Genomic DNA, 11851 nt, shown 5'->3' on the forward strand with positions numbered 1-11851 from the left:
ACTGCGGAGAAAACTCACTGTTCGATGTCTCATACTTCAGACCTACACTAATGTTAAGTGCTGAACACATAGGACTGACTTCAAGATGGTCCTCATAACCTCTATGGAGTATAAATAGGTGCCTAGATATTTTATAATTTCAAGAAAAGATGCGAAGTCTCACAGATGCAATACTAGAGTGTTCTTCATAAACCAAACACTCTGTTCAAATTATGGCAAGGTCAAATCTTGATCATCCAGCTCTTCAGTCGAGAAGTAGGGAGGAAGAACAGGGTATAAAAATTTTCATCCTTTCATCGCGCACCCCGTCCTCCCTCTTTCCCTGTCACGTGCTCCACCCAATCGTTGCTTCAGCAGGCAGACGACCTGCTCGTGTAACTCCGCGAACCCATTGCCATATATGGTCACGGATCGGATTGGTCGAGATATCATTAGCATACATTAATATATCTCCGCGAGTGGAAGAAATTGACTTTTCATTCAAGCACAGGTGGTTGCCGGGTGAACATCAAAAGCAGGGTAAGTCAATTTAGGAGTGGTATGCACCTGCGTAAGTTCTTGAAGATATCAATGTCATTTAATGTGTGCGCTGATCGAGGGAAGTACCATATAGTCGCTGTATAGTTGTCTATACTCTTTGCAATGTAAGCTAAATGATTCGACGGCTAACACCGAACTAAAATAACTTCTTTCCCATCAGCCTCATAATACTTAAAATGTCATTTTGTGTTAACATTTTGCAGTTAACGATATCTATTGGCGTTGAGTGAGAATATCTCGTCGTCATTTGCGGTTTGTCTCAATAGTACTGCAGAACGTTCTCCTTACAGAATGGATATGATTTCTGTTTTCTAAAATTGCTCTTTGCTTGAATAAGCAATATCTTTCACGAGGTTTTCCATTTTATAAAAACTAATAAAAGGTTATATCTCCTCATAAGCTGAGGGAGGGTATGAGTGTTTTTACATGTAGCGTATATAGAGGTCTCTTTTAGATTATGGAATACTGTACAATGTCATGCAGTTTTATGAAGGGCGTTATCAATCTTTCGTGTGCAAGAGATTGAAAAGGTAACGGTTCTCAATGTTTCCGCAATGTTCCAAAAGTTAACTTTTGAACCCTTTAATGGCATGACTTAATCAAGTAACCATGCACTAAATAGCGAATAATTTTATATGTAGCATTATGATAATTTGGAGCACCACTAATATTGCGTTCACTTGCTACTTTAAATGTATACAAAGTTGTCACGTAGAGTAATCGTTCATATAGTCAAACGCCTCTTAGAATGGTGTAACTCGTGATATTGTGTTTTGTGTTCAACTTTGCAAGAGCTAAAATATAGATAAACCTTATGTTGACACAGTATTGCTATGTGCGGATGTTTCTTGTACCCGCCTGTCATGAAATTGGCGTAAATGGACATTTCCGGGAATGCAAGGAAATAATAAGCTTATCTTGGTAACATCAGTTACGTTCAGACGTCAGGCATGTGATAATCTTATTCATCCGCTAAGTCTGTCTAAATCAAATTAGATTACTGTCCCTTCTTCTTCAAGCGAGTTTTATCTAGCTGCTGTAAGAGCAAATGGTTCGCCTTTGTACACGATGTACCAGTACATGAACGTTGCTATGGAGCTCAATTACCCCCCCCCCCCCCCCCGCTTTCGTTTGATGCCCATGAAACAGGAAGGATCAAGATCGAGGGGCGAAGAAGCAGCGCCCTCTAGGGTTGGTTCCCGCAAAGTGTGCAAGGTGACCAGCTAAATACATCCGACTCTCCAGAATCATAATGTGAAGATCACAGCTTCGAATTGTGTTGTAAAACAGGGATGAAATTCGTTTTCCAGTAACGTGGATGACTTACGATCTAATCAAATCATATTTAGATATGACAGGTTACTGTTCATCCCAGCGAATTTCCTTGAGGCATGTCTTCATGTACATTATTACGAAGTCAATACTTCAAATTTTCATGTGATAATTACAGACATCAGAAGCAGCTCAAGAAAAGTGTATTAACTTATAAGTATGTAACTGATTGCTTGATGAGTTTGCATTTCAGAAACTCGTCAATAATGTGAAGATGATGACACATTTTGTTGCGAAATCCTTTGAACTATAGCTTTATGATAACATTAAGTTTCATGTTTTATCTCGACTTTGTTTCGTTTCCTTCAGCAGTCAGAGGCACATTCCTGTCATTATCTTCTAATAAGGAGCAGTAAAACCAAACTGACACAATGTGTGACGACGATATCGCCGCCCTGGTCATCGACAACGGGTCCGGTATGGTGAAGGCTGGCTTCGCCGGTGACGACGCGCCTCGGGCTGTTTTCCCGTCCATCGTTGGCAGACCAAGACATCAGGTGACCGATGCATTTCGAGGGAGATGCTCACTCGAAGCTTTCATTATGATAGGCCTACTGTTTAAATTCCTGGCAAAAGCCATCTCGTTGTAGAATGATGATAAAATACTTCGACCACTTTAAGTCTCATTACTTTCTTCCATCAGGAATATCAAACGCCTATGTATAATTAATATTCAAACATAACTGTAACTTCGCTAGATTGTTAAAGCTGCGTTTTATTTACAAAATGTTTAACTAAAACTATAAAATTTAAACTTTCACTTGAAAACAGAGTGTTATACATTGTCTTTTCTTGTTGTGTAGGTTTAAAACTAAATCATTTTCTTGGATGTATTTTTGTGCAAAGGAAAGTATTAAACGATGGACCTGCACCTCTCTGTCTATTCATTTCAAAACATAGGGCGTTATGGTAGGAATGGGACAGAAGGACAGTTATGTCGGAGACGAAGCCCAGAGCAAGAGGGGTATCCTGACCCTCAAGTACCCCATCGAACACGGTATCGTCACCAACTGGGACGACATGGAGAAGATCTGGCATCACACCTTCTACAACGAACTCCGTGTCGCCCCCGAGGAGCACCCCGTCCTCCTCACCGAGGCTCCCCTCAACCCCAAGGCCAACAGGGAAAAGATGACACAGGTACGAGACTTTATTACCCATAGATAGGCAGTCAATCTTCATAACCAGTCAATCTGTTATAATTGTGTTTGTATTCATATATCCATATTGCAATTCGTCTAGCTGTTTGTCCATCTAGATATTTAGCGAGCTATGGATATCTCTTGTGTGAAAATTTGAGATAGTTGAGTGTCGAGTGGTCAAGTTAACATATTATGGAAGACTTCAATATTTAGTTCTCTCTACCTAAATCTATTTTATCTATTTTTATCTATATCTAATGAAGACAGAATAAACTGACCAGAAAGAATATAATTTATTAGTGGAAAATGAGCAAAGAAAATGGGATTCCATCGGGATTCGAACCCGAGACCTCCGGAAATGCTGACCCGGTGCTCTATCGACAGACAACGGCGCAGCCAGGATTTGATCTTAGGGCGGCGGCGGTTAGTCTGCGAGGGAGCGAAGCGACCGAGCTCGAGCGTGCGGAGCGAGCGAGAGAGGGGAGGGTGTGGGAGGATGTTCCCCCCTCCCACGGTGAGAACTTTTTGCATTTTGATGTTGCAAATGGTACAATTTGATGCATGTTTTTGCGTGTTTTATCGACTTGAAACAGTCCCACGTGTTTAAAGGGATGGTACAGTATTGGTGAAGATGAGAATTGGACTTTTAACTTTTTGTGAGATACCAAGAAAACAGTACAGAGCATACAATTTAAAGAGGAATTCAAAGTTTATTTGATGAAAATCGGGCATCGAATGACTGAAACATCCAAAACAAAGTAAAACAAAGCAATCGTAATAAAGTGTGGGTCCCACACTTTATTAGAATTGTACTTTTTTGGATATCTCCGCAATTTCAAAACCGATTTTCATCAAATAAATAATCAACCCAAACTATACGATCCCTTTAAGGTAGCAGTATATTTTGATAAAATTCTTGTATTAATTCTTACACTGAATATCATGAACGCGACTGAGCCCGAGCGAGCGGTACGAGCGGGGGGGGGGGGGGGGAGGAGGAGGGAGGGGGTCCCACGGTGAGAACTTTTTGCATTTTGATGTTGCAAATGGTACAATTTGATGCATGTTTTTGCGTGTTTTATCGACTTGAAATAGTCCCACGTGTTTAAAGGGATGGTACAGTATTGGTGAAGATGAGAATTGGACTTTTAACTTTTTGTGAGATACCAAGAAAACAGTACAGAGCATACAATTTAAAGAGGAATTCAAAGTTTATTTGATGAAAATCGGGCATCGATAGACTGAAACATCCAAAACAAAGTAAAACAAAGCAATCGTAATAAAGTGTGGGTCCCACACTTTATTAGAATTGTACTTTTTTGGATATCTCCGCAATTTCAAAACCGATTTTCATCAAATAAATAATCAACCCAAACTATACGATCCCTTTAAGGTAGCAGTATATTTTGATAAAATTCTTGTATTAATTCTTACACTGAATATCATGAACGCGACTGAGCCCGAGCGAGCGGTACGAGCGGGGGGGGGGGGGGGGGGGAGGAGGAGGGAGGGGGTCCCACGGTGAGAACTTTTTGCATTTTGATGTTGCAAATGGTGCAATTTGATGCATGTTTTTGCGTGTTTTATCGACTTGAAACAGTCCCACTTGTTTAAGATAGCAGTATATTTTAATGTAGATTATTATCAAAATAAACTTCTTGTATTAATTCCAACAATGAATATCATGAACGCTGTCTGTTCAGCAATCAAACAGAAAAAGCATGCACACGAGGGTGTAGATAAGGGGCATTTCTCCTCCCACACGAAGGTGATTTTGCATTTTCAGACCTGAAATTCAGCGATTTGGTGCAAACTTTTGGTGCAATACTTACATTTTTTTTTCCAGTGCCAAATGATAATGGAAATAGGGCTTTTTCAGGGAAGTGTTAAAATCACGGAATTTAGCTCCTATTGTGCATCATCTCTGTGTATGTACAAAGTCTAGTGAGGTAGAGCTTGGGGGGGGGGGAGGATAAAGCGATCTGGAGCACACTTTTTGTGGAAAAATCGGAAATTGTTTTTTCCCCAATGTGTACTAAGTCTATAGTGGGTACCAATCAATTCAAGGGTGGCAAAATACCTCTCTCATATTCAAGGGAGCTTTTTTTCAGTTTTAGAGCTGAAATTCAACAATCTGGCACACACTTTGTTGGAATATCTGGAAATTTGTCAATCAGAAGAGAAGCGTAGCAAGCCTGCGGAAGGAGATTCTGCATAATTTTCTGATTGTGGTTAAACGTTTTGGTGCACACATTTTGTAGCATATTTGGAAAACAGTTTATGTTCAAAGTGTATCCACAGTCTACTTGTATGCATGGGGGGGGGGGGGGCGAGCAGGGAGAAGGCGTGGGGGTGTTATCACCACCCTTCCCGTACGATGGAGCTTTTGCCTTTTTAAAGTTGAAATTGAGGTATCTCGTATACGCATATTTATTAAATTATTGAATTAATAAAAATTATGAAATTATCACCAAAAAAAAAAAAAAAACTGATCTGTGGGAACTGAGGGAGGAAAGGGTTGGTTAAAAGGGGATATTCCCCTTGTACATTATAGGGAACTTTGAGTTTTCGGAATATAAGTGATAAGTGTTGTGCACTAAGAATCATTCAGAATTTTTTGTAAATCTAAAAGAGTGTACCAAGGCTAGGGAAAGGAGCACGGGGGGTGGGAGGGGGTTACCCCCTCCCAAGCACGGGAGATTTTGCATTTTTTAATTGAAATTCAACGATTTGGTGCACACTTTGAGTGAAATATTGAAAAATTATGATCTTACTTGATGAAAGGTTGAAAGGGAGACCCGCTTCATGTACATGCATACAGTATACACGTAATTTTTTTTCCGCCTCCCAAATCCAACTCTTGGGGGGGGGGGGGGGGCGACCGCCCCCATCGCCCCCTTCCCCCCTCCCCCCCCCCCCTTGGCTACGCCAGTGGCTACAGAAAGCACAATAGTTCAGTGTTCGTCCCAGAAACCCTAAATTCTCAATGCTCGAATGGTCAGAAGCTATAGCTGCAGTGTGTTTGTGTGTGACACACACACACGCACTTAAACCTGGCATAAACCCGCGTTTATAGAGAATTTAAAGCAAATTTCTAGGGAATTAACATATTGAAAAAATCAGTTGGAAGGACTATGATCATAACATTCGGGAGTACATTAATAATGTGATGGTGCGAGATCCTCGGCAAGGGAGCGAAGCGACCGAGCGGGGGGAGGGTGTGGGAGGGGGACACCCCCTTCCACGGTAGGGACTTTTTGTAAAAACAGAGTATAAAAGTCGCGTTTATAGAACATTTCAAAGCAAATTTCTAGGGAATTAACATATTGAAAAAAAATCAGTTGGAAGGACTATGATCTTAACATACGGTGGTATATTATGTGATGGTGTGAGATCCTCGTCGAGGGAGCGAAGCGACCGAGCGGGGGAGGGTGTGAGAGGGGGATACATAGAGCATTTTAAATTAAATTTTTGAGGAATTAAGCATAGTAAAAGAAATCACTGCGAAGGACTATGATAATAACTTATGAAAACTTTTCATTTTATTATAAGTACGGGCAAAACGAGCGAGCCACTTTCACTTTGCAATTTATCTGAAATGTACTCATTAAAAGCTTAAACGTGATCGCATCGTTCGAACAATAAAAATATTCTTATACTGCTAGAAAGCAAAGAAGAAAATGAAAAATGTAAGGTTTACTAAACGTATGTTTCAGCGGGCACACTCGAGGACACGAGGCTACCATCTATACACTAAGTTTACTCATAAGTTACTATTAGTGTATAGATACAATAATGTATGTTGTTCGAAAATTTTTGCATTTTCAGTTATGAAATTACAACAATTAGACAAGAAATGCCTTTATTGTTCATTTTGGTCTTTAAATCAGTGATTAATTATTTCTTACAGGGGGCACTTTGGGAGGGGGCAAAAACTCGTTTTGCCCCCCCCCCCCAACATTTTTTTTTTTTTTTTTTTGGGGGGGGGGGGGGCAAGTGCCACCCCTGCCCCCCCCCCCCCCCCCCGCTTCCGGCGCCCTTGATTTCTTTATATTATTCCATAAGAAGTGATGTACAAATTTTCTTTTGAGAAATGAAATCAATCTATCAATATCTGCGTCCATTTATTCATCATCTCTTAGCTTGCGTTATTGTCCGCTTTACATCCAGAAGGGGTCTATCTCATGATAACTTAATTTTCAGAGTATAACAGTGAAATGATTTCTCGATCTGAGAGAATTGTATGAAAGAGATCATGAGGTGCATTGCCTCTGTTAAGTCACCTGTCTGTCTCCCCTACAGATTATGTTCGAGACCTTCAACACACCAGCCTTCTACGTGGCCATCCAAGCCGTGCTTTCCCTCTACGCCTCCGGCCGAACCACCGGCATCGTGCTCGACTCTGGTGACGGAGTTTCACACACGGTCCCCATCTACGAGGGTTACGCCCTCCCCCACGCCATCCTCCGCCTCGACCTGGCCGGCCGTGACCTCACCGACTACCTCATGAAGATCCTGACGGAGAGGGGCTATTCGTTCACTACCACCGGTGAGTGTTTTGTCTGGTCAATAGGCAGCAATTCCGCTGCAGGCACGGCAGGTCACCGGTTCGAATCCAGTCGTCCATGCACATACCAATTCAATGTTCTGTGTCATCTAACGATAGTTAAATGATCTAATGCACAGGATGCCTAAATGGGAATCCTCTGAGCGCAGGAGTTCGGAGCCATTTATAACATGCACTTCACTCTGCTCAAAGAGCAAAGTAAACACACAGCAAGGATCAGCCGCAGAAAAAGAAACAAGTGCGTACATACACACTCACAAAGGCAGACCCTTTTCCCGGCCCATATGCTAAATCCAAACTCAGATACTTATACATTCTAACAAGAAATTAAGGACGAGCGTTCTCAACGTTGAAATTTTGGCAGAGGTGGGGAATAGCTTGTGTATAGGTGACGATCGATACAATAAAAATTATCATCATATCGGAGTATAACTTTTGGAGGAAGAACTCTTCATTTCAAAATCATATTTTGGGAAGAACATTGGCGTTGAAGTAAGACCATGGATTGTGATTATATCATATGCGACAACAGCTACTCTGGTGTCGCACTTTTGACTTAATGAATAATAAAAAAAAAATATGATAACTTTTATTTAGAATTCGAGTGGCCCTAAATAAAGTTGAAATATATTACTTTGCCACAAAAACTAAGTATGAACAAAAAAACTCCGTCGTTTTATAGAGGGGTTGATCGTTGTTATCATTTTTAACAGAAAAGTAAGTTATTTTGTTTTCCACAGCATGATATTCAATTATTTGCGTGAAGGCTATCAGTTTGTTATACTTCCCCTTTTTCAATACGTTTGCTTATGTTCACATAATTGCAAGTAATCATGTCACGTTCGTTATTGACAAAGTGGCAGGCATGGAAAAAAAACCCAACAACCTTATTTCCCTATTCTGTTGAACGTAAATCTTGTATATATGAAGTTGTTGTCTATATTTGTTCTCTATATAGTCATCCTTTCAAAAATATCATATCATTTTTAAAGTTGTGAAAGTCTTACATTTACTTTGGGACCTTTTCCCATCAAACCTGAAAGGCTTTAATTGGTCCCCCACAAAGTAATATGTTTATACTATGACTCGAAACTGGAATAATTGTTGTTTTTAATGTGGAAATGAAATGAAATGAAAATGAAATAAATCATTTACATTGACAATTTTCTTTGATGTGATATACAACCATGCTTGTGTTCATATTCGAAACGGTTTTACATCACTTTTCTTGATATCATTTTTGTACAGCCGAGCGAGAAATCGTTCGCGACATCAAGGAAAAGCTCTCTTACGTTGCACTCGACTTTGAGCAGGAGATGCAAACGGCTGCGTCATCATCCGCTTTGGAGAAGAGCTACGAGCTTCCCGACGGTCAGGTCATCACCATTGGCAACGAACGCTTCCGGGCGCCTGAATCTCTCTTCCAACCCTCCTTTCTCGGCATGGAGTCGACTGGTATCCACGAAACCACCTATAACAGCATCATGAAGTGCGACGTCGACATCCGAAAGGACCTCTACGCCAACACCGTCCTGTCTGGAGGAACCACCATGTTCCCCGGCATCGCCGACCGCATGCAAAAGGAGATCTCAGCGCTGGCGCCACCAACGATGAAGATCAAGATCATCGCTCCTCCTGAGAGGAAGTACTCCGTGTGGATCGGCGGTTCGATCCTCGCCTCCCTCTCCACCTTCCAGCAGATGTGGATCAGCAAGCAGGAGTACGACGAGTCTGGGCCAAGCATTGTGCATAGGAAGTGCTTCTAGGAGACGCCAGTGAACACTACGTGGCTCCTGGAACGCGTGCTCAACGCCATTTCCTTCAGACTATACAAACAGTATTATTGTCGAGCGCGACTTGATAAAACGAAATATTGGTTACAAATGTGATGGATACTACGCGAAGCAGTCGAAATGCAACGCGTAAACTCAGTCATGTACAGGAACCACATGAATTATAGTGATCCTTTGCCTTGACTACTTGGCGTGACGGAAATAAAAACTCCCTTGAGGTTCCGTATAAGCGCAGTATCTTCGACACCATAATATTCTTTGCCTTGTTTCATATAGGGAGAACGAAGAATAAGACACGAAAATCCCTCTTTTCAGCTCTGAATTCTCAAAAAAAAATACATATGTGTCTATTAATGGAAATAATCAGGTGCGTTGCGTTGGTCAAGCAAGGGTAGTCGAACTTACCATTATTTTCCTTTGGTGTCAACCCATCACCCACCATTGGACAGAGTAAACCGAGCGGTAAGACTTACAGAGGTGTACACAATGGTCACTGACAACGACTTAAATCTTATTAACCAGCGAAGCGATCAGGGGCTTTTTTAGCTGATTCACTTCCTGTTTGGATCCCGTCTCACGTAAATTCGTATCAGACATTGTGTTCTACGTGTTCGTCAACATCTATCTCTTTTGTATCAGGAAGTATTGAAAGATTACCAGTCAAAACGGTCCATATATCACATATTGTTTAATGTTATTGCAGCGTAAGTATTTTCTAAGATTGTACGTTATTCTCGAGATTGCTCAGAAAGTAATTGCAATAAAGAGAGTTAACATTGCAACACGTTTTCACCATCGTTTCCATTTTCGTATTTGAACTGTTCTCTTTTTCTTTTATTCAGTTAGTCTAAGCAAAATCTAGAACTGATTGTGAATTCTGGAAAGTTAGTATATGACGTTGATATGATAAGTGTCTACGACTTCGGTATATTGGGAAGGTAGAAATTAACAATTTCCACTTTAATTTTCGCCATCCTAGAGCCAAAAAGTGTTGATAAAGAAAGCATGATATTAAAGCGTAATGAGTTAAGAATTAATTACAAAACGAGCTAAAAACGTAGATAATATGACAGGTAGTGGATATAAAGGCAGAAAGAGTGAGAGGAAGAGAGATGGGAGGTCTAAAGTAAAGAAGCGTTTCTAGTTTGTAAACGAATGAATTCCTGGTTGTGTTTTTGGCGTCTGTCCGATAAGGTGTGCTTTCTTTGCATTCATTTTCCCTACCGAATAGTTTTGTTCTTTCACAAAAAGGTTATAAATGAAGTCAAAAGGGGCCTGAGCTTCCGATCCTAGCAAAATCTTTGTCAGAGCTAGGCTCCCCACTATTTGATGAGCAGTTGACATCAGGTTTTTTTTTTTTCTACAAAGAGAATATAAATGAAAATATTACGTTCAGCAGGTTAAAGACAAGCCTTTGATTATTGTGTTGACAAGAAAATGACCTAAGAAGCAATTTCTGTAATCTGCATAATTAATGTTTTATGAAATGTTTTGTTGTACATCATATTATGTGCTTTTTTGAAGCAAACAAAGACCATAATGACAATTAATCCTCCTATAGACAAGTGATAACTGGTATCTTTTAAAGATAATTTTTCTATGGCCACAAAATTCAGCATATTCATTTTTTCGTCTTCTTCGCGAAGCCACGCTTATTGACTTCTGTGAGCATACCTCAGCTAAGCCCGTCTGATTTGTTTGCTCAAATTCGTTGTATAATAAAGTAAATCGTCTTCCAGCTTGTTTACAATTTCTACTCCCTCACCGCCCCTCCCCTCCTCAAGCCTTAGCAGGGTTTCTGAAGTCCATGTCGAACTACAATGTACATTATACAGAATGAGCCGTGAATACCCTCTGCATGTGCATCGACATGACGCGAATGAGCGAAATTGATTTTTTGTCCAAAGAAGACCCAGACCATATTGATTGCCCAGCAACCTTCTTTCTCGATTGGTCCACGATTTTTCGCCTTTTCAATCGCACTGGACGGCAGTAACATCTCGATAAACACGATCAGTGGTGTGTGGATACAATAAGGAACTCATGGTGTAGCGCGCTTGACGCAATGTACTTAAGAAACTGCACCCGCGGAAGAATTATACATTGTGTATGCACGTACTCGAGGTTCAAGACGTTTAACGAGAAAGCTTGTTTGTTTAGACAGTCTTTATTACAGCAGTGAAATTTGTATTTTCTTGATCTATCTCCTCCAGCGGGAGAGTATAGAGTGGCCTGCGTTAACTAAAATGTTATGGCTTCTCCGGAGCGGTGTTGCGTTAGAAAGGTGACAAGGAAATGATATTCGTCAACAAAGAACACAGTGATGTAAGTATTCGATTGAATATTATGAACCGGTTGTCACTTTTAATCAGCAATAATCAATCATAAGGTACACCTCTAGCCTACGATTTGACAATCCCTTCTACATGATGAGGATAAATTGGAAGCCTACGTACGTGTATAAGGATTCGTGATGA

At 40.6% G+C, this 11851-nt stretch overlaps 1 protein-coding gene across 1 annotated transcript; it reads left to right on the forward strand.

Moving 5' to 3' along the window:
• Positions 1-489: 489 nt before the first annotated feature.
• Positions 490-9674, forward strand: LOC140238819 (actin CyI, cytoplasmic-like). Its single transcript, XM_072318721.1, has 5 exons — positions 490-519; positions 2182-2369; positions 2773-3012; positions 7317-7563; positions 8830-9674. Exons 2-5 carry the CDS (start codon positions 2244-2246, stop codon positions 9345-9347), a joined length of 1131 nt encoding a protein of 376 aa, XP_072174822.1. The 5' UTR covers positions 490-519; positions 2182-2243; the 3' UTR covers positions 9348-9674.
• Positions 9675-11851: the final 2177 nt, after the last annotated feature.

This window comes from Diadema setosum, chromosome 2, assembly GCF_964275005.1.
Source record: "Diadema setosum chromosome 2, eeDiaSeto1, whole genome shotgun sequence".
Lineage (NCBI taxonomy): Eukaryota > Metazoa > Echinodermata > Echinoidea > Diadematoida > Diadematidae > Diadema > Diadema setosum.